The 24,405-nt window shown below is 34.5% G+C and overlaps 1 protein-coding gene across 1 annotated transcript in view; it reads right to left on the reverse strand.

The window, feature by feature from the left end:
• ITGB3BP (integrin subunit beta 3 binding protein) overlaps positions 1-24,405 on the reverse strand; it is a 67,313-nt gene that overhangs the window by 9,131 nt on the left and 33,777 nt on the right. The window contains exons 4-7 of the mRNA XM_082687872.1: positions 18,764-18,833; positions 7,360-7,438; positions 6,668-6,761; positions 6,080-6,139 (exon numbers count right to left, since the gene is read on the reverse strand). Coding sequence (XP_082543998.1) covers positions 6,080-6,139; positions 6,668-6,761; positions 7,360-7,438; positions 18,764-18,833 — 303 coding nt within the window. The remainder of the gene's footprint in view (positions 1-6,079; positions 6,140-6,667; positions 6,762-7,359; positions 7,439-18,763; positions 18,834-24,405) is intronic.

Raw genomic sequence — 24,405 nt, forward strand, 5'->3', positions numbered from 1 at the left:
AAGGATTTGAAAATATTTAAATTCCTTTAAAAAATTCTTAGAGTGGCATTTATTTTTACTCATTCATTGAACATGCATTGTGGGCCTTCTATCAGGTTATATATTAGGCTCTGGGGCTATAATACAGAGATATGAGCTTTGTTTGTTTGCCAAGGAGGAGCCCAGGAGCCCTGTAACTGGACAATTACAATACACTACAATACTACAGCATAATACATTTATAAACATTTAGACAAGTGTTGTAGAAGGCCAGAAGAAGCAATTTAGCTTTACCTAGGCAAGCTGGGTAAAGTTACACAGAGGATGTGACATCTGAGGCTGACCTTAAAGAATGAGCAGGAATTTACTAGACAGAGATGGAAGAAAGAGCAATCAAGGTGGAGAGAGAAGCAGTAGAGAGGTCTGGAGTCCACAAAGAGAGAGATTCCAGAGGGCTGAAGTCACATGGTGGGAACATATGCATTCAAATGTCTTTCCTCCTGCATGAGGTCTGAGCTGGAGGAAAAATCACCTAATACTTTTTACAGAAGTCCTGCTTTTAACTATATAATTAGCTATATGACACCATAAATACCTGCTATATTATTTTATATATGTGTTTAATACATAAACCACTTAGAAAATTTATCTAACTCTTTTCTGAGGCGCATTTCTGACTACTCTAAGAGTTAAAATGGGGGAAAAAAATGTTCACCTGTCAGGTGACATAAAACCAATTTCTACTAAATGTGCCAGAATAATTTTTCTCCACCTCAAGAATGGTTAGTCTTCAGTCTGTTCATTACTGTCTTTTTATAGTATTTTTATTTAATAAAACCTATTAAGACTACCATACAAATCTCTTTACTTATGCTTTTATCTTTTAACTGATCAATTTTTATATTGCTGACATCCCTTCTTCACCATTTGCTCATTTAAAAATTCATAGTATGTGAGATATGTCTCTGGAGAAAATGTCTATAAAATTTGTTACAGCTGGCAAATGTGTATGAGTCAGTGATAGCACATGACTAAATGCTTCACAGAAAATAAAATTTGTTTCTGTAGTAAGCAGAACTGTTTAAATGTTATTTATTTTTATGTTTCAAAGAAAATATATTGTGAAGTGCTGCATTGATTTAATACGCAACAATGTCTGTGTACATGCTGTAGAAGGAAAATTTATGAAACCTTTGCACAACTCCTTTAATTGAATTTTCCAAATCTCTCACCACACACAAATAATCAATATCTTCTGCAGAGAAAACCAGTCAGAATTATTACAGTCTTTCGTTTCAATTTTGTTGTCATCAGCACATACAGAGCACCTAGATATTCGTAATGTCTGATAGCAAGTTATTTACACCTCTTAAACACATAATTGCTATTAAGTTAGTTCAAATCTATGGTTTAATTTTTTTTAACTGATTATTTAAAAGATTAAAATGATCATACTTCTAAAGAGGTATACAAAAATTCAAATTGCAGAAGAAATTATTTAAAAGGCTTTGAAAAGTAATAGATCAGTTTGTTTTTTCTTAAATTCTAGACAAATCTCAAGTAAGCAGTCAAAATATATCCCCAAAACAGTGATGAATAGTGTAAGACAGGGGCATTAACATTATTAATAGGAAAGGTATGAACCACATACAACATACATGGTAGGTGAATTCTGAAAAAGAGCTAAGGACTATAGTTGTAGATTAATGTAGATCTAGGTCACCAAAACTAGTATCTCCATTTTTTTTTTTTATCTCCAGATAAACCAAGAACATTAAGGCACAGGAAGGAATTTTTGTTGTTTCTTCTAAAACTCATCATGTCTCGACTTCAAACTTAGTACTTTTAAAACTGAAGTATTTAAAAATGATACTGTTTAATGTTAAGATATAAAAAACAAAAAGGGTAGTAGTTTTCTAGGGAGTAAAATTATTTGGCCAATATGATAAATACTTTTTCAAGATTGAGTGGGGGAAAGAACAACGTATTTTTAAGTTAAAAAATACTTCCGTGGGTGGTTAGAATGAAAAGGCCATATCAAACTATTTTATAGTCTTAGAACAAAAAGAGTTTAAAATTTGTCCTGTAGTCCAAGAATTTGAAAATTTGAAATCCTATGACCCAGATGTATTTTACAATGTAAGACAGTAAGGTAGCTAAAGAAAACAGAAATGTTATAGTTTGTGCTTTTCTTTTGAAGGCCACAGCTAGAAATTCTGAAATATTTTGTATTACGAATAGCTGAGACAATCAACTTTTTTGAACAATGTAAAGTTCAGATGGTTACATTTCATTTCAAATATGCATACTGCAACCTACACAATTATTCTCAAAACAGATAAAATATGTTTTGGACTAAAGCTAAGTGTCTAGATTGCATATCTTGGCAACTGTTCTACAATTTGCTTACATTCTTTTCAAAAACATTTTGTTTACTGGAAGTACTGGTCATAGGCAAACAATGATGGTATTTTTTAATATTTCCAGAAAAAAATGAAAATACTAAGTACTATATAATACCATCTATTGACTTAGGAATATTTGTACCAAGTTGTTTTAAGTAGAGGTTGATTATGTAAAGTAAATAAATTTCATGCCTTACCATGTGATGATAATGTGACATTCCATCTGTATCAACCCATTGAATGGCCATGTTTTATATCTTCAGCATAACAAATTAAGAATAATTATGAAAATTCACATCTAAATCTAACAGAAAAAGGACCTTTCATCTCATTATTTTTCTAAGAGTCATAAAGCCAATATTATTAAGGAAAGTGAAGTCAGGCTTACTTCCTAAGTAACTGAAAAAAGAGAGAAAGCTTTCCTTTGTTTAAGAAATTTGTATTTAGCAGGGGAGAGCCTCTTTTATTCATATACTCTATCAAAGCATTCCCTGATTTGCAATGTCCAGTTCTTTTTAAAACTATGTAAATCTCAGTGTACCTTTTCATGTTATTGTATACATTTTAATTTCCCCTGAATGTTACATAAAAGCTTAAGAATGTGTGTCAGATGTCTATTTATTTAAAACACTAGCATGTTATTTTCACAGTTATACTGCTCGGCCGGTAATATAGACTGCAACTGATGCTAAAACAAGTTAGCAGTGACATGGAAAAACAAATAGAACTACAGGACCAACATGAAGAGGCCCAACAGCATAAATGTTGGAATTTTCCTGATACCGTCTACTTTTAACTATTCTAGGAAAATTTTATGAGAATCTGAAGGAAATTGTTTTGATCATGAAACAAGTAATTTGTTATTTTCATTAAGTACCTAATAAAACAAATCTCATACATATTATGGGAGTTATTTTTATATCATTTCTAATATTAAAAAGATTCCCCAAACATTTTAAATTTTAAACAATTCTGTAAAAAGTTGAAGGTTGGATCCCCAAATAAGGAACATCTAAAGCAAATTCGTTTGAGATGTCAAAAATACTAGCAAAGTCCTTGTAAAATGAATGTATAAATAAAAAAGGTTGGAAGTTATGAACTCAGCAAAAAAAAAATTGTATGTGTATAAATGTGTTGATGTACATCATCTTTAATCAAAAACAAAACAAAACCACCAAAATAAAAAAATACATATATTATGAACCAGAGAGAGAAGAAGGGAAAACACTCAGTAAAAACACTCAAACTCAAATTATAAAGGAAGTAAGCTTCAAAAGATTTTTCAGGCAACAGCACTTTAAAAAAATTAGTTGAAAAGGGGTGCCTGGGTGGCTCAGTGGGTTAAAGCCTCTGCCTTCAGCTCAGGTCATGATCCCAGGATCCCAGTATCAAGCCATGCATTGGGCTCTCTGCTTAGTAGGGAGCCTGCTTCTCCCTCTCTCTCTGCCTGCCTCTCTGCCTACTTGTGATCTCTCTCTCTCTGTCAAATAAACAAATAAAATCTTAAAAAAAAAAATTAGTTGAAAAACGAATGAAGATCTGAATACCTTGGGAAATATAAAAGCTAATGCAGCTCTTGCCAAGATACAGAAATGGAAGATGACATATATTCTAGTATATATTTTTATAGCTATTATACATTTTATTTATCTAAATTCAGTTTTAATTAAAAATTTTTTTTCAAAGATTTTATTTATTTGTTTGGCAGAGAGATAGCACAAGTAAGCAAAGCGGCAGTCAGAGGGAGAGAGAGAAGCAGGCTCTCCTGAGCAGGGAGCAGGATCTGGGGCTTGATCCCAAGACTCTGGAACCATGACCTGAGCCAAAGGCAGCTGCCCAACAAACTGAGCCACCCAGGCGCCCCTCAGTTTTCATTTAAACCACAACAAATAATCAGTGCTAATTAGACATTTTAAAACATGATTTAGTCATAAGAATCTCCTTTATGCATGAACAAACAGTCCTTAGGGAAAACTTGGTAATGGGCAAGTCAGTTCCAATGTCTAAAATACTAGAAAATAGTTTTGAGGCTGGTCATGCATAAACACACAAAGGATTGGTATATACTAGGTAACTGAAAGGAGATAATTTTTAACACATGGAATATAACTTCAAAATCTTAATAAATATTTAGGGAAGGCAACAATACTTTTGGAAAACTTTTTCTCATTATTAAAGTGACAATTCACTTATTTATTCTACAATTTTCCCTTCCTCATTTCTCAAAATTTAGTGAAAGTCAACTCTGTAAAGCCTAATTCTAGTCAATTCTAGAAAATTACAGACTGAAAAGAATTCACACCACCAGCACATAATATATAGAAGAAAGATTTCCTCTGCTTTGGAAATAGTAAACATTTTAATTTACCCTTATGATCCTCTAAAACTTGTCAAGTTAAAAGAGACTGAAACCCAGCTACACATTATAAGCCAGTTTCACAGTATAGAAGAGATTTCCTAAATATATAGAATTTATATAGAAATATAGAAGCCTTTCCTAAAAGCTAACTTCATAGTCTTAAAATTCTTGGGATCATAGTGAAAGTTAGCTGCTCTACTGAATGGCTCAGGAAACCTGCTCAGCTCTCTTCCTACATGAGCCCTGGAGGAATCCTGCCAGGGCTAGTGCCCTGCATTACCCAGGTGGCCTTCGGAAGGAACAGGGAATCCCAGCACTTTCCAGTGCAAACTCATCACTGGCTTGTAAAAGATCCTAAATGCAGTCTAATATACTACACTGGCTGAAGTGGTTTCAGTTATGCCTCATATGTTTGAATCTAAACACTGGGATGACTAGACGACTGCATTTGTTGTAGGAAGAGGGAACATGGAACAATGAGAAAAACCATACTACTTGAGGTTAGACTAGTCTTTAATTGCAATCTCTACTCTGACACTTAAGTAGTAGTGTCTTTGGGCAAGTAACTTAACATTTTTTGTCTTTGTTCCTTATCTATAATGACAATGATAATATCTTGCAAAATTGCTACAAAGATCTGCTCGCTGATCCTAGTCCATAGTAATTACTGGTCCATTACTATAAATGGTAGTCATTGGTAACTCAAAAATGGTAGACTAAAACATGGCTACCCGTTTAAAGGCCAATCTCCACTTGCAGAGATTGCAAAATGGCATTCATGTCAGTAATACTAAAATGATCTCTCTTAAGTTGGTCTAAAGGTTTTAATAGTTTATAGTCCATGATCATTTTGCTTACTGAGGTATGGATGTGCATGTGTTATGCGAAAACCTGCTAATTTAGTTTCCCATACTGTGAAACGCTCAGAGGCATATGAGTTCACAGTAGATCAAACATCATTAATGATCTGAAAGTTTTCAGAACACTGGTTACAAAGTAACTTTTTATGCTCTGTGTAATCCTAATTCACCATTAAAAGTTGCTATATATTAATGCTTTGTTCTCCCTATTTGTCTATATTCTCAAGAACTTTTAATAAAAAGACAAAATTTAAATCTTACACTGAACATTGTATTTCCAAAAGTTATTTTAAAAGTTTAATCATCAGGGAAGTTATCTTATCAGACATGGTCTGTCAAATTCAGTATAAGGTTTGCAAATGAGATTTATGATCTTTTAAAAAGATCACACTAAAAAAGGACTCATGATGACTGGTTTTTGATAATAAAATGAGATGAAAGGATTTTTTTATATAAATGAAAACACAATTCTTTACCTTTGTTGGGAAGTCCTGAACTCTTCTTTTCAAGCAGTTTTTGTTCTGTTACTTTTATCACTAAAAAACAAAAACCCCAAAACCAAAAAACAAAACAAAACAAACAAACAAAAACAAAAACCCAACAAAAAAAAAAAAACTCACGTTAAGAATTAGCATGGCATATGAATAATTTCTCATCCTGGGATGACTTCATGAGAAAAAAATAATTTGAAGTAATATACACAGGTATCAAGTACAAAATGCAATACCTTATTATATCCTATATTTAAAGAATAAGCACCAGATTTTTAAAAAGTCTGGTTATCAGTTTGCAAGGCATATTCTTTTCCTTCATATTCAACAAGAATCCCTAACGTAACATATCCTGGCAAAAAAAAAAAAAATATATATATATATATATATGGCTTCTTATTCTCTAAATAATATGTCCATTACATGTTCAGTAATGCCATATATAAAAAATTCTATCAGATTTAAATTTGGGAAAATTAGGTTTATCTCTAAAACTGAACACATTAGCATCTATATTTACATTTACAAATAAGGAATGGAGAGATACCATTGAAAACTCATGAATTTTCTTACTTAGTTCTTTCATTTTCTGCATTTCTCTTTGTAAGAAACATGATGCATGTGAGACACCAAGGAGATTTTCAAGCTCTCTACTGCCCTCCAAAGCCTAAAAAAAAAGACATCTTAAATAAGTTAAGTTCTCTACAAATATAATATTACTGACAAGTCTAGTGAAAATATAGTTTATGGTTTCTTTCATCTGAAAAGCTTAAAATCTGTGGTGGGAAATTTAATTTTTTTTGGCAGGTCAAGTACTGCAAGCTTTAAAATGTGAAAAAGTCACATATTACTAAAATATTATAGTTAATTCATGTTCCTATAAGAAAAATTCCCATGAAAAGGAAATCAGACATATTCCCTGCGAATTCATTTCTGGATTGAATTCTCCAAGCTGGGGTTTCTTTCCTATTTTCCTTTTTCTTTTCTTTTTTTTTTTTAAGATTTTATTTATTTATTTGACAGAGAGAGAGAGATCACAAATAGGCAGAGAGACGGACAGAGAGAGAGATGAGGAGAAGCAGGCTCCCTGCTGAGCAGAGAGCCCCATGCAGGACTCGATCCCAGGCCCCTGGGATCACGACCTGAGCCAAAGGTAGAGGCTTAACCCACTGAGCCACCCAGGCGCCCCCCTATTTTCCTTTTTCAATTGAGGTAACAGACATATGAAAAATTACATGCCCCAAAGGGGGGGAGGGGAAGCTAACCTGTAGACTGCTTAAATTTTGCATTATTTCCATGATTTCTTCTGATGATTTCTCAACTTTAACTAGCAACACCATGAATCTATGAATGAAAAAAAAATTACCAAGATCAAGCATTTAAACATAGTAAGTCATTTTCACACCGTTAATTCTTTTTAAAAGATCTTAAATTCAGTTTTCTAATCCTTTTCTTTACAAGGTGGTAAAAGATGTAAATGTTCCTCCTTCATTCTTTCATCTCTTTATAAACACAACATATATTCTCAGTCATCCTGCTGTTGGCGTTTTTGCTTTCTTTCATTTCCACTGAACAGGGGGAGAGGATGTGAAATGGAGTTAATTGGCTTGCTCTTTTCTCCACAGTACCACTCTGAGAACCCTAATTTTTTTTTTTCTTAAAGATTTAATCTATTTATTTGACAGACAGAGATCACAAGTAGGCAGAGAGGCAGGCAGAGAGAGAGAGAGGAGGAAGCAGGCTCTCCGCGGAGCAGACAGCCCGATGCGGGGCTTGATCCCAGGACTCTGGGATCATGACCCGAGCCAAAGGCAGAGGCTTTAACACACTGAGCCACCCAGGGGCCCCTGAGAACCCTAATTTTACCACTCTCCTTATTTATCTTGATCTAAGTCTATGAGTCAGTGTTACCCAGTGATTTTTTTTTTTTTTTTAAATAAAAAATAAGATATGGAGCGCCTGGGTGGCTCAGTGGGTTAAAGCCCATGACCGCGGGGTCCTGGGATCGAGCCCTGCATCGGGCTCTCTGCTCCGTGGGGAGCCTGCTTCCTCCTCTCTCTCTGCCTGCCTCTCTGCCTACTTGTGATTTCTGTCTGTCAAATAAATAAATAAAATCTTAAAAATAAAAAAAAAGATTTATGGCTTAATAAATTTCAGTGTGGGGGTGCCTGGGTGGCTCAGTGGGTTAAGCCTCTGACTTTGGCTCAGGTCATGATCTCGGGGTCCTGGGGCTGAGCCCCACATGAGGCTCTCTGTTCAGTGGGGAGCCTGGTTCCCCCTATCTCTCTGACTGCCTCTTTGCCTACTTGTGATCTGTCTCTCTGTGTCAAATAAATAAATAAAATCTTTAAAAAAATAAACAAATAAATAAATTTCAGTGTGATAAAGATTATAAAGGTATTCTTTTAAATTTGAAAACAAAGAAAACTTCATTTGTAATCTTACCTCCTGAACATATCGCTAGTTAGCATATTAGCGTATAGGAAAAATTCTTAGGTTCTTTTTTTGAAACAATTTATATGACTTTATATCATACTTTCCTAAATATAATATTACATATATATTTTTTGGCCACATCACCCATAGATTTATAATTTTCAAGGCTGTGTAATACTGTACCTAGTAAACATACCAAAGATGATTTAGCCGTTCCCTTATTGTTCTAGTTTTAGTGTCTGTTCCAATTTTATAATCTATATCAGTGCAGTCTGATATAAAATGTAAGCCACATATATAATTTAAAATTTTCCAGTAGCCATACTAAAAGAAGTAAAAAGAAACAAGTGAAATTTATTTTAATAATATATTCTAATGAATATATCCAAAGTATTATCATTTCAAGTATCATCAATAAAAATTATTCATGAGGGTTGCTGGGGGGAGGGGGTTTGGGAGAAGGGGGTGGGATTACGGACATTGGGGAGGGTATGTGCTTTGGTGAGTGCTGTGAAGTGTGTAAACCTGGTGATTCACAGACCTGTACCCCTGGGGATAAAAATATATGTTTATAAAAAATAAAAAGTTTAAAAAAAAAATTATTCATGAACTATTTTATGCTTTTTTTCAAAATCCAGTGTGTACTTTATACTTACAGCACATCTCATTTCGGACTAGTCACATTTCAGAGGCTCATGTGTGACTGGCTAGTGACTACTGTTTCAGAGATCACAGATCTGTACTGTTGATTTTATGAAAAGAAGCCAGAAATTTTATTTAAATGCTTTCAAAACCACATCAGTGTTATCCATTAACATTTCTGTACTATTAAAAATAAGACTAACATGATATGTTAAGTTTTCATACACAATGAATATGTACAGTATGTTTCATCCAAGTAAAATATATGAGGTATGTAAGCAAGGAATGGAGAAACAGCATTTAGGCAAAACCTAAAACTTAGGTGAGGAAAATGGAATTGCAGATGATCTTTTCTCTTTAAACGTTTTCCCTTATTATCATGTATTTCAATGAAGAATCACCTGTCAGAGGCCTTACTTGCTTAGTACCTGAACCTCAGTTTAAAAGATAGTGTCATAAAGGAATTCCAGGTATTTCCATTGAGCTCCAAAAGTCTCAAGGAGCAAGTGGGTTTAAATGATTCCCACCCAGGGCTGGGAACCTCTAGCTTCCCCTAACGTTATATCAACGTTATTCACTGCCTCACAGGGGCAATGCTGGGGCAAATGAGCTATTTCACCATGAGAAGCAATGCTAAGGGCTCTTCACCTTGCACTCTTTTCCTGGGAGGACTGAAGTGATGGTCTCTCTACACCATCTTACCCACCACACTTTGAAGAACAGATGATATACCTTGTTGACCCTTATGGAATTATGTGGGAAGAGTAGGTCCTACAGGGCTGCCACTTGAATGACTCCAAGGGGCCTGTTAAGATAGATTAAGATGGGAATGGTGCTCCCAGGAGTTGTGCATGTAGCATCTCCAAAGGACCTGTTAATAATTCTGTTTCTCAAGTTAAAATAGTTATTGAGGGCCTCAGCTAGGCAAACTGTTTTTGACAACGTTGGAGAGCCGTATGGCCTGAGTATCAAATAACTCGGGAAACTGTTTTCAGAATATCCTTCACATGCTTGAGCTGCTTTCTCAGGGAAACTTGTCTTCCAGTAGTCTAGTAGATAATCCATCATTCTTTTCATTTTTATTTCATTTTTTTAAATTTTTATTTTAATTTTTAAATAAACTCTATGCCTAACATGGGCCTCAAACTCAGGATCCTGAGATCAAGAGTCAAATGCTCCACTGACTGAGCCAGCCAGCCCATTTTTATTTTAATCTCCTTTCCTCTCCTTTTACTTCTTTCTGAAGGAAATCAACTCCTCCCATCTTGATAGCAACAAGTTTCATGGAATGGGTACATACACACGCACATATTTCAAATCATCACATTATATACTTTAAATATATACAAATTTATTTGTCAATTACGTTTTTAAAAAGTTGGGGATAGTTACAAAAAGAACAAAAGCCCCTTAACCTTCTGCCACACACATGTCCTAATCTGTAATCCTGGATTTCCTACCTATTTGAATTCTTCACTCTCTGGCCTAAACTGTGAGTGCTACAGAAATCTTACAGCAGTATTGATGGTCAATATTACAAGTATATGATTTGCTGGGACCTTGATACTGCTTAATGCTTTTACTTAATTTAATGAACATTCTTTTATTCCCCACAAACCACTTCTCAAAATAATGGTCTAAACACAAACTCTGTTCCTCCACACTGAAATTAAACTTTTATATTCAGATTTTTGCCTTACTACTCTGTCGGTACCATATTCTCTCAAAGGCTACAATAAACTCTTAGTTAATTCCATTTCTAATAATTTACATCAAAGTCACTACCTATAAGAGATGTATTTGTATATAATCTCAAGAAACCTGAAAGTTATATGTACATTACAAGGACAGAATCCTCAGGGTTTTCTTTGTCCTCTTAATATTATGTCTTATAGAGAAAAAGGTAAATTGGTCACAGAACCTCTACTTATCTTATATGATTATTTTGAATGATGATAGCTGGACTGTAATGATGAAATACATTGCTAAGTTTTTTTTTTAACTCTTTCTGAAGTCAAAGCATGGTACTTGCTACTTTTTACAAGCTCTATCTTAATCTTTAAAATCACACTCTGTGATAAACATTATCTATACGATTTTACAGACATGGAAACTGAAACAAATTAATTATTCAGAGTTACATAATAAGGAACACAGTCATTGTGCATTCTTTGGAATTTTCTATATAGCACCATGTTGTCTGCAAACAGAGACAGTTTTATCTTTTGTTTTCTTTCTTCTTCCCTTCCCTCCGTCCTTCTAATTACTCTGATTAGAATTTCCTGTAAACTGTTGAGTACTAGTGGTGAAAATGGGCATGCCCATCTTGTTATCGATCTTTGGGGGAAGGTTTTCATTCTTCCATGTCAAAAATTTTGAACAGTTGAAAGGTAAGTCTCTTGTCAATATTGGTCTCTCTTTTAGTCTTTATGTACCTACAGAATACAGGCATGACTTTATTTTCATTTTAAGTTTTTGATAACCATGTTCAACTAACTCACCCTTAGAGACTGGGTGATTTGAGAAGATTTAAGAAGAAAATGATCCATAAATCCGATTCTTGTTGCATTACTGAATGCTTAAAATATAATAAACACTAACTCAGACTTAGAATTCTTTTTTTCCCCCAGACTTAGAATTCTGGACAGCGGCTACCTGTCACAATTAACTGCATTCATAACAAACAAATAAAAAGCCCAGTTCTAGCATAATTCTTTATTTTATTTTTAAAAGATTTTGGAGCGCCTGGGTGACTCAGTGAATTAGGGCTCCTGCCTTCGGCTCAGGTCATGATCCCACAGGGTCCTGGTATTGAGCCCCGCATTGGGCTCTCTGCTTGGCAGGGAGCCTGCTTCCTCCTTTCTGCCTGACTCTCTGCCTGCTTGTGATCTCTATCTGTCAAATAAATAAGTAATAATAAAAAAAATAATAATAAAATAAAATAAAAGATTTTATTTATTTATTGACAGAGAGAGAGAGAGATAGGCAGAGAGGAAGGCGGAGAGGGGGGGGAATGCAGGCTCCCTGCTGAGCAGAGAGCCCGGTATGGGGCTTGATCCCAGGACCCCAAGATGACAACCTGAGGCAAAGCAGAGGCTTGACCCACTGAGCCACCCAGGCACCTCTCTAGCATAATTCTTTACAATTAGAAAGATTTTATTTGGATTAGTGTAGAAATTTTTTAAAAATCTAAAATAAATTACTTTTTATCTACAAGAGAATAAGCCAATGGCTAAAAATAACCTTTATACAACAGGAGAAACTTGTGTGGTGATGGGAATGTCCTGTATCTTGGTGGTGGTGAATCTACACATGTGATAAAGTTACACAGAACTAAGAACACACACACACAACACCGAGTGCATGTAAAACTTCAGAAATCTGAATAAAAACCAGTGGACTGTGGCAATGTCAATTTTCTGGTTGTGATATTGTCCCACAGTTTTGCAAGATGTTATCATGTCAGTAAAGTGGGAAATGGTTACACATGATCTATTTTACTTCTCACAATGGCATGTGAATCTACAATCTGAAAATTAAAAGTTTAATGGAAGTAAACCCTGTAGAAGGATAGTCACCATTACTGCATTTTCATAGCAGTGACAGTAGCCAGCAGCAAACTGCCAAGAGGAAGAAAAGCTAATGGCAGTGAATTATATAATATATTTTCCTTTCAGAATATAAAGGATATGGAACTTCACATAAAATATTAATGAGTAGGTGTTTGTTTATAAATGAGTTTTATTGACATGTCACTAACTGCTTGTTTTCTGGGTAAAAAATTTCAAGCCTAGAATAAGGAACTATATTTTCCTGTTGGAAGAATTCTTATATTTAAAACTTGCCAAACTGATTAACAGGGTGTCATTTTAGGACTATGAATACATAATTGAAAAACAAAAAGTATAAAAGAGTATATATTATATACCATCTTCATATAAAAAGGGAAATCAGAAAAAAGAAATGAAACAACCTAATTTTATAAAAATAAACACAAGAAAGGTAAACCAGAAATTAACGAATTTGGTTACCTACAGGGAGTAGATAGAAAGAATGGGGCAGCGAGTGACACGTCTCTGAATATACTTTTTTGTAAAGTTTTGGCTTTTGGAACCATGTTAATGTTTTACATCGTTAAAAAAATTAAATCAGAAGCTCCTGGATGGCTCAGTCGTTAAGTGTCTGCCTTCAGCTCAGGTCATGTTCGCAGGGTCCTGGGATTGAGCCCTGCATCAGGCTCCCTGCTCAGCAGGAAGCCTGCTTCTCCCTCTCCTACTTTCCCTGCTCATATTCCCTCTCTCGCTGTGTCTCTCTCTGTCAAATAAATAAAATCTTTTAAAAAAATTAAATCAAAAAGGATGAGAGAAAAAAGATTAAAATTGAATACAAATAGAAACAAGAGAACCTAACTACTTCAGGTGAATAACTAATTCTTCAAAGAACTAATCCAAGTGATGTGGAGAAAATGGAACCATTTTTCCCATGTTTGATGGGAATACAAACTGGGGCAGCCACTGTAGAAAACGGCATGGAGGTCCCTCAGAAAGTTAAAAGTAGAACTACCCTACTATCCAGTAATCACACCACTGGGTATTTACCCCCCAAATACAAAAACACTAATTCAAAGGGATACATGCACCTCTATGATTACTGCAGCACTATTTACAATAGCCAAATTATGGAAGCAGCCCAAGTGTCCATCAATTGATGAACTGGGTAAAGAAGATGTGATACATACACATACACAAACACACTGGAATATTATTCAGCCATAAAAAAGAATGAAATCTTGCCATTTGCAACAATGTGAATGGACTTAGGTAGGTACTGTATTTCACTCGTACCTGGAATTTAAGAAATAAATGAGCAAAGAAGACAAACCAATAAGCAGATTCTTTTTTTAAAATGTTTTAAAGATTTTTAAAAATTTTGTTTGTAAAAAAAAAAATAAGTAAATAAAATTTTGTTTGTTAGAGAGAGCACTAGGGAGCACAAGCTGGGGGAGTAGCACACAGGGGGAGAAGCAGGTTCCCCACGGAGCAAGGAGCCTGAGTTGGAACTTGATCCCAAGACCCTGGGATCATGACCTGAGCCAAAGGCAGACTGCTTAACTAACTGAGCCACCCAAGCATTCCCCAAGAAACAGGGGATTTTTTTTAATGATTTTATTTATTTATTTGACAGAGAGAGATCACAAGTAGGCAGAGAGGCAGGCAGTGAGAGAGAGAGAGAGAGAGAGAGAGAGAGAGAGGAGGAAGCAGGCTCCCTGCTGAGCAGAGAGCTCGATGTAGGACTCGATCCCAGGACCCTGAGATCGTGACCTGAGCTGAAGTCAGCAGCTTACCACTGAGCCACCCATGCACCCTAAGAAACAGATTCTTAATGACAGAGAACAAACTGATGGTTACCAGAGGGGAGCTGTGTGTGTTTGTGTGGGGGGGAATGGGTGAAATGGGTGATGAGGATTAAAGTGTACAATTATCATGCTGAATACTGAGTAATGTTTCGAATTGCTGAATCACTATATTTTACACCTGAAACTAATATAGCGCTGTTAACTACACTGGAATTAAAATAGAAAACAATATTAAAAGAGAACTAATCCACATAGTTCTGAACATAGTAATTTGTCTATATACTATCAAATTAAAGACAAAAAAGACTGCAAACAAATCTTGAATGCTTTGCAAGCTGGTTTTTAATAGCACTATGAGTGTAGGAATTCCAAAACTATTTTGTGTAAGATTAAGCAAATATGAAAATATATTGCTGCTATTAGGAGCCAAAGATCTACTGTCTCTGAGAAAGGCTGCAAACGTGGAAAGGGGAAAGCTAGGAAAAACCCTTTATCACTATAAACCCATGAATTTTAAAAAGGCTGACTAATAGAAGGAATGATGGAGTTAAAAAATCACCACTGTATAACCACTTCAGTACTATTTGACTTTGTAGGGTTCCCGTAGTAGGTACACACCATTTAATTCTTTGAAGGGCTCAATAGAACAAAAAGTGGAGGAAGGGAGGATTGGTTCCCAGCCTGTTTATTTTTTTAAATTGTTTTATTTTTTAAATTTCTTTTATTTTTTAGAGAGAGAGCAAGAGAGCAAGCATGGAGGGGAGGGGTAGGGGGAGAGGGAAAGAGTGAATCTCAAGCAGGCTCCATGGCCAGCATGAGGCTCTATCTCATGACCCTGAGAACATGACCTGAAGTGAAAAGAAGAGTTGGACCCTAAAGGCACTGAGCTACCCAGGCAACTCCCCCTACTTGCTTGTTTGAATTGGGACATTGCTCTTCTGCTCTTAAACTAGGATTTACACCATCAGTTTCCCTGGTTGTCAGGCCTCTGGACTTGAACTTGAATTACACCACTGGCTTTCTTGGGTCTCAAGCTTGCAGATGGTAGATGGTAGGACTTAGCCTCTCTAATTGCATGAGCCAATTCTTCACAATCAATCTATCTCTATATATGCAAATATATATATATACACACATATATATAAACTCATCATCAGTATTTTTAAATCATTTTTTTAAAGATTACTTATTTTAGAGAGAGAACATGTGTGCGCGTGCAAGTGGGGGGAAGGGTAAAGGTAGAGGGAGAGAGAATCTCCAGCAGACTCCCTGCTGAGTACAGAGCCCAATGGGCTTAATCCCACAACTGTGAGATTATAACCTGGGCTGAAATCAAGAGTTGGATGCTTAACCAACTGAGCCACCAAGGCACCCCAATACATTTTAATTATTAATAACAATTACATCAATGCCATTTTATTATCAACTGTTATATTTTATTAATACTATATTATTATTATATTATTACATGTATATGTCTCTGCACTTGGTTCTGTTTCTCTGGACAACCCTAACTTACACAATTTCCAAAACAAAATATAAAATGCTATATCGGGGTGCCTGGGTGGGTCAGTTCTTAGGTATCTGCCTTTGGCTCAGGTCATGTTCCCAGAGTCCTGGGATCAAGCCCCATATTGGGCTCCCTGCTTGGCAGGAAGCCTGCTTCTCCCTCTCCAGCTCCCCTGTGCTTGTGTTCCCTCTCTCACTCTATCATAAATAAATAAAATCTAAAAATAAATAAAAAAATAAAATGTTATATCATTTAAAACTGATGTATACATGTGAAGTGTTCAATTTAATTTCAGGTTTTCAAAAATCAAGGCTTTAGAATGGGTTTACAAGATAATAGAAGAAATCCAAACAAATGGAACAAATGAAGAACCCATTATTAAAGCTAGTAAAATGACTTTATTGACTGGAATTGACTCATTATATAATGAGTGCAAAAAAAAAAAATCAGCAAGCCTATTTTTATCTTTTGTAAAATATCCTGGGCTTGTCCTTAAGTTCACTAATTCTAATATCAAGTAATGGAATGATACACATAAGTAATAGGGATCTTTAGAACTAAATATTAAGAGAAATTAAATAAATACAGGCAAATCCCTAAATGAATCATAACAAGGGTTCTTGTTCCCTTGCTACTTGAAAGCTCACTGCTACAAGAGCTATTGTTAAAAATCTGGCACTGTAAGCAAATCGATGGGTTCAGAAGAATAAGGAAGGGATAAAAGTATAAAAAGTCAGAATAGCATAAGGGGGGCTGATTGGGCGGAAAGCAAGGTTAAGTTTTGCTTTTTTATGTGGTATTCTGTTGTCCAAAAAATTTTCCTCCTTCACTGCCTACTTTTATTCCTAAGTTTGTTATACTTCCTATAATTATATCAGAAGTTCATTTGGTTTAGCAGGTATCTGCTTTAATTTATTTAATTTTTAAAACTTAAATTCAATTAATTAACATATAGTATATTATTAGTTTCAGAGACAGAGTTCAATGATTCATCAGTTTACACAACACCCATGTATCTGCTTTCAAATATAAAATCATACGTTTCAAAATGTGTTACTTGCCACTTGCTCTCACTGTATATCCTTTTGTAAAATTTCTTTTTCTGTGTGTATACATTGCCAATTAAAAAATACATAAAATAAGTTAAACAAAAAGAGAATTCTTTCCCTTTTTGGGGAAAGATTTTTAATTTTTTTTTTTTTTTTAGGGAGAGCATCAGTGGGAGCAGAAGCAAATCTGTAGGAGCCTCCATGCTGAAGGGAGCTCAATGCAGGGTTTCATGACCCCGAGATCATGACCTAAGCTGAAACCAGGAGTTGGATGTTTAACCAACTGAGCCACCTGGGAACCCAAAGAACGCTTTCCTCTTAATATCTGGTTGCAATGGGTTTCACTGAGGAAATGGGAACTTTGCTAGGGGAAGGAAGGAGTAGTAATTTACAACAAAAATACTTGTGGGACAGGGAAAATGAAAATATTTGGAGCTGGGGGAGCGTGGCTAGGAAAAGCATCTAGTAAAAGCAAATAAAGGAGATATGATGGTAGATGTAGGAGATGCCAAACAAAGAAATTTCTTTGTGAAACACTTCTCTTTGTCCTTGTCATACTCTAAATGGCATTCAATTTTTGCATATTTTACTCTAGACTAGTACCGATTAATACTATAGTTCAGCTACATTATGAAAAAAAAAAAAAAGACTTCTGGGGTCATAACCACTAGTTACAACACTATTTATATGGAAAATGCATTCTGAATTCCACTTAAATGAGTAAAAAATTTTTGAAACATAACTTATAACTTATTTCTAAGTTTGGCAAGGTATATTAACTTACAACATAAAGCCATAAGCTCCCAATTTTTCATTTTTACCCACCCATCATATTGCATGGCACAAACACAACACAGCTGTAAGGGTCAATGAGCTGAACATAAGAACTACTTTGAAAATTTAACCCTCTCTTCTGGTTAATTCAATTTTCCAGCCCCGGTGGATAGATAATAACTATTCTTCCTAGAATATACAGAAGTAGATTTTTGTAAATACTATCTTCATTCAAGGCAGCATTGGCTGGCCAGTATGAAAATAGTTGGGTGCTGGGATATAAGCATGCTGAGTTCCTCTGGATCACTTACTTTGCTGGCTTCATTCACTGTGTTCCTAGCTCTTGAACCAGCTCTTTGTTAGGCACTATGTTCCCAGACGAGGGATTACTTTTCCAACCATATAAAATCTGTTTTTCCCTAGATTTATCTTAAGCGGGTCTCTTATTCATGGACTGGGAAGCTGTGCTCAATGAATATTAAAATTAAGATCTCACAGGGGCACCTGAGTGGCTCAGTCAGTTGAGTGTCCAACTCTTGGTTTTCTCTTAGGTCATGATTTCACGGTCCTGAAATTGAGCCCTGCATGGGCTCTGCACTTAGTGGGGAGTTTGCTTGATATTTTCTCTTTCCCTTTCCCACTCCTCAGCCCACTTGCACTCTCTCTTTCTCTCAAATGAAGAAATATTTTTAAAAAGTTAAGATATCACATATCATGATCACATGAACCCTTCAAAATGCATCACAAAATATTTTACTTCTTTAAAAAAGAATATATCGACTCAGGTATAAACTATTTTTTAATTTTTGCAAATAAGTTATTTCTCTTACATTATTACTTTAAGAAATATGACTCTTTTCTTTCAAGACATGTATTTATTATTTCAAAAATAATAAACTTACTCATCATTGTCCTTTATAGTAGATTTCTTCCTTTTGGTTAAACTGAGGTGACTCAATTTTTTCCTCTTTCCTATATACATAGAGTAAAAAGAAGAACTTAAAGTTAAGGGGGAAATTGTCAAATTTTAAATAGAATTTAGATCACGAAACTTTAGATAGAGAATAAAAAGGTAGACTAATGAAAGAGAAGTAAAGAAAAAGTATCCTAAAATTGGCTGTAGAAAAGAAAAATCACTATTATGAATAATTTTTCAATAGCTATTTTTTAAAATTTCCCAATATCCCAATATTTTATTCATAATGACTTTATGTAGAAAAAAAACAAACTTTAGAGATAAAGGATACTTTCATCAGATATTTCAATAAACAATATCATCTTAAAGTTTCCAGTTTGTATTATTTCACTCCTATTTTTTGCCTCAAAGTTAACAGTGGGTTGGTGATTTTTGTTTTTTAAAGATTTTATTTGTTTATTTGACAGAGAGAGAGATTACAAGTAGGCAGAGAGGCAGGCAGAGAGAGAGGGAGAAGAAGAGAGCTCAATGCACGGCTTGATCCCAGGACCCTGGGATCATGACCTGAGTCAAAGGCAGAGGCTTAACGCACTGAGCCACCCTGGCGCCCCGGTTGGTGATATTTATATCTACAAAACAGTAAGTTTCTAGTGATGTCACAGTAAAATAAATTTGATAAATGTGCCTGACTTTAAAAGCATATTGAAAAAATGCATAATGATTTACTAAATTCTTGGAAAGATCCTGTGTGTGGGGTTGAAAGGTAAATTTGATTTTACAGCCTAGTAGAATATGATGTTTGCACTTATTAGTGGTCAAGTAGATAATTGTTTAATGAGTTCTCCATTTAGTTGTTGGTTCTACTGTACTTCATGGTACAGTATAACATACACTTCAAACATATTTGATGTATAACAAGTATTTGAGGACATATTAGCAAAAAAAAAAATCTTTTTTTTTTTTTAAGGATTTTATTTATTTATTTGACAGACAGAGAACATAAGTAGACAGAGGCAGGCAGATAGAGAGGAAGGGAAGCAGGCCCCCTGCTGAGCAGAGAGCCCGATATGGGACTCGATCCCAGGACCCCGAGATCATGACCCAAGCAGAAGGCAGCGGCCCAACCCACTGAGCCACCCAGGCGCCCAGCAAAAAAATTCTTAATATCTTACATACACTGCCTTTAATAAATGTTTATTGAGTGAATAAGCAAGCAAATGAATGAATAATCGAAACTTTTTACTACTAATGAAGTCCAAAGAAATCATTTTTTAAATGTATAGTTGGTGACAACCTCCTTACACTATGTATTATTATGTATGTTCCATTTGTTTAACAACTGGCACAGGAACTATTACTTAACTCAATGTCCTTATTCTTCACAAAGGAAAAACAGATGAAATAAATTTTATTATTTCATGTAACCCAACATACTCGAAATACTATAATTTTGAAACTAATAATATAAAATTATTAGTGAGATCATTCATATTTTCTTTCTCACACTGTCTTTGATACATGGTGCATATTTTATGCTTATAGCACATCTCAGTGCAGATAAGCCACACTCCAAATGCTCTGTGTCTACATGAATTGGAAAGTATAGCTCCATGTACTACTGCAGGAGGATCCGATACTTCTAGATGAAATAACACGAAGACAATTTCTTTAAATTTTCAAACATAATTCATTAACATATTAATGTACTGTCTGGAACAGACTTCCCAATGCTGGTTGACACTTTTCCTTCATTTAATTTTTTTTTTTAACAGAAGCTGTTTTGTTGTTTGCTTCCTTTTTAAAAAGAATTTTTTATTTTATTTATTATTTATTATATTATAATCTTTTATTAATATATTTATATTATAATATTATTAATTAATTAATTAATTAATTAGACAGAGAGAGAAATCATAAGTAGGCAGAAAGGCAGACAGAGAGAGACTGGGAAGCCGGCTCCCTGCTGAGCAGAAAGCCTGGTGCAGGCCTTGATCCCAGGACCCTGAGACCATGACCTGAGCTGACAGCAGAGGCTTAACCCACTGAGCCACCCAGGCACCCTTTTCCTTCACTTAATTTTTATTCCATTATTCTTACTTGCTCCTATTACTAGGGGAAAAGCTTACTTAATGTATATTTTCTATTCTCTGATATTTAAAATTTCACTGAGTAAGTTGGTTCAGAAACTGATGAACAATAACTTCCCTCATTGTTACTTTAGATCTTATAGATTCTCTCAAAAAAAAAACCCCAAAAAACAAACAAACAAAAAAAACCAAAAACCAAAAAAAACCCCAAAACTGTATCATAACTAAATTAACTCAAAATAGTCTTTAATTCTAAAAAGAGAAAAAGTTATGATTTAGAGATCTTCCTAAAGTACTGGTTATCTCTCTCATTTTAACTTTTCATTATTTGACTTGTCTCTACCCTTAAATTCCAAATAGTAAGAGTTTATTTAACAAAGCATTAAAGGGAAAAACAGTAACAATATTTTATTTATGACTTTAGAGAACTCTTGAGGAAAAAAAAATTTGTTAAAATCCATCTTTCTTAAAGAAAAAAATCAAGCTAGGTATGAAATCCCCTGATACACATTAAACCTTATTTTCAGAAAATCTTTGCCTAAAGGTTAATACTAATTTCCTGAATTTTGTGCTATGCTGTCTGCATTCAATAAAGGTCCACAATTAAATATTAAAATTCCTTTGTTCCTTTAACTTGTAATTAATTTTCACATTTTAGTACCATCAGTCAATAAAGTTAGGTGAGAAATAGTAAAAGAATGCTTTATTTGAATTTTCACCAGGTGTTCAATGCCTGCTGAAACATTTTTATTATGGTAAGGGGATTAGATATCTTATTCTATAAAATATAATCAATAGCATTAATCTCAATCTTCTTATAGAAGGACTTACATTTCTAATATACTTTTCCAATTGCTAAATAGGAGGAGTTTTATATCTCTAAGAATAACACTTGGATCAGTCAGCAGAGACTATTGGGACTCCAATATATTATTAAGATTATTCCAGTTACTGGGGTTCCTTGGTGGTCCAGTCGGTTATAGCATCTGACTCTTGATTTTGGTTCAGGTCATGAATTCAGGGTTGTGAGATCCAGCCCTGCATTTGGCTCTGTGACTTGGGATTCTCTCACTCCCTCTCCCTCTGCCCCTCTACCCCCCTAAAAAAAGAAGAAAAAAGAAAGAGTATTCCAGTTACTAATAACTGCTTTCTTTATTTCATTTCATTCTATTAGCAATTAACATACAGTAAACAGCTGCAGATTCTATACAGACTTTTTCTTGCTAGGTTATATATAACAAATGCTTGTGAATGTGATTTCCTTTAAAGACAGTTTCATAAAACACTGGTGAAATATGTACCATCGCTGAATCTGGGCTACATTCAAAATTGTATTCGGGGGCACCTGGGTGGCTCAGTAAGCCTCTGCCTTTGGCGCAGGTCATGGTCTCAAGGTCCCTGCATGGAGTCCTGCATCAGGCTCTCTGCTTAGTAGGGAGCCTGCTTCCTGCCCCCCCCCCCTGCTCTGCCTGCCTGTCTACCTACTTGTGATCTCTGTCTGTCAAATAAATAAAATCTTAAAAAAAAAAGAAAACTACCCTTTAACAAACAAACCAACCAAAATTGTATTTGGACTTTCTGGTAAGGCTCAGGGAGCCCCTTCTCTAACTAATGAAGATAATTTTCAACAGATCATGATGTTTAGAAATATAATCAATGATGTTAATGGTAACAGCTAACACTTAAATAGTATTTTTAGGACCAGGCACTGTTTTAAATGTTACATATATAAACTAATCTGCAAACTTCTGCATTGGTCACTCTTATTCCCATTTTACAGGTGAGGAAACAGAGGCACAGAATAGCCACATATCTTATCCAAAGCTCTAAACTAGTAAGTGGCAGAGTTAGGATCCGAGTCCAACATCCAACCCACTGAGCCACTCAGATACCCCGAAATCATGTTATTCTTTTAATTAACCAAATTATTACTATTAAACAAGAGTGGAGAGCAAAGAAGTGCTTTAGAGGATCAATTTATGAAAAATAACAATGTTAATGGTTCTTTTTTTAAAATTCAAAATGCCTTTATTGAGTCCCATGGAAGAAATGTAATATTCTTAAAATATTACCTATATTATTGAACAGAAAGGTATCAATGAGAAAATTAGAATTGCTTTTTAGCTACTAAAACATTAATATTTGAGAAGTAGAATGGTAAGTTTTAAAATCTTTCATCCGAATTAGATTGTAGACCACATTAAGAAGCATTTGGCCCATATATCTCAAACTGCTCATCATATATTTAAGCTGATAGTAATTTATCAGCTCCTTTGAAATACATATTGTTCCTTTTCCCACTTAAAAAGAAATCAGTCTTGCCAGAGGTCTACCATTTGATTAGTCTTTTCAAAGAAACTGCTTTTGATTTTGTTGCTTTTCTTTATCACTGCCTTGTTTTCTATTTAACACTTTATTTGTATTTAATATCTTTTATCTTTTACTATTTCCTTTCTTGTATTTCTTGGGATTCATTCTATTCTTTTTCCATCCTTCTGAGTTAAATGCTTGGCTTATTAGTTTTCAATCATTCTTCCTTCCTAAATATATGCATTTATAAGTATAAAATATCCACTAACGACTGTTTTAGTATAATTCAGTAAAGTTTTCCTCTAAGTTTTTATTGTCATCATCATTCAATTCTAAATATTTTATATATTCCATTATGATTTTTCTGAACAATGAATTATTTAGAAGGTTCTAGGTTTCCAAACACATGGGCTAAAATTTTTAGAGGGCTGCCTTTTTATTATTGATTCCTAACTACACAAAATTTTGGTCAGAGAATGTGACAGCAATTTTAGTATTTTGAGACTCCAGACTGGTTATATTTTTGTAAAAGTTTTTGTAAAACACATGCTTTATCATGTGTTGGGTATTACACTTGTTTGACCACAGCTCATTAGATCACATTTGCTGGCTATGTTCAAACTGTTTATACCCTTCCTAAGTTTTATTTATTTCATCAGTTTCTGAAGGAGGTACTTTAAAATTTACTATAATTAGGGATTTGTGAGTCTCTTCTTGTACTCCTGTCCTATTTCATTATGTTTTGTTTTTGTTTTAGATGCACATAGTTTCAGGAAACTTTTTCTAGTAGTGACTCTTCCTTTCTCTCACTATGAATAGATTCATGTATCTTCAATAGAGCTTTTTTTTGTCTTCACTTCTATTTTTGTCTACATTAATATTCTTACAACAGCTATTAATTTTTTAAAGTCAATATTTGCTTTGTTTTTTTTCTATCCCTTTACATTTAATCATCCTATGTCTTTAAGCCTAAACAATAACGATATTAATAAAAACAGTATGTATTGAAAACTTACTACATGCCAGGCCATGTTCTGAGTGCTTTTTGTATATTACATTATCTAATTCTCACAACAATCCTGAGGTAGAAACTATCATTTTCCCCATTTTTACAGGCAAGTAAATAAAACACGCACACACACACACACACGCACGCACAATTATAAAGTCAGTTAACAGATATTCTTCTGCTCTCTAAAAATTATAAGAATCTTAAAACACTTTAGCTTCT

This window comes from Mustela nivalis, assembly GCF_964662115.1.
Source record: "Mustela nivalis genome assembly, chromosome: 10".
NCBI lineage: Eukaryota > Metazoa > Chordata > Mammalia > Carnivora > Mustelidae > Mustela > Mustela nivalis.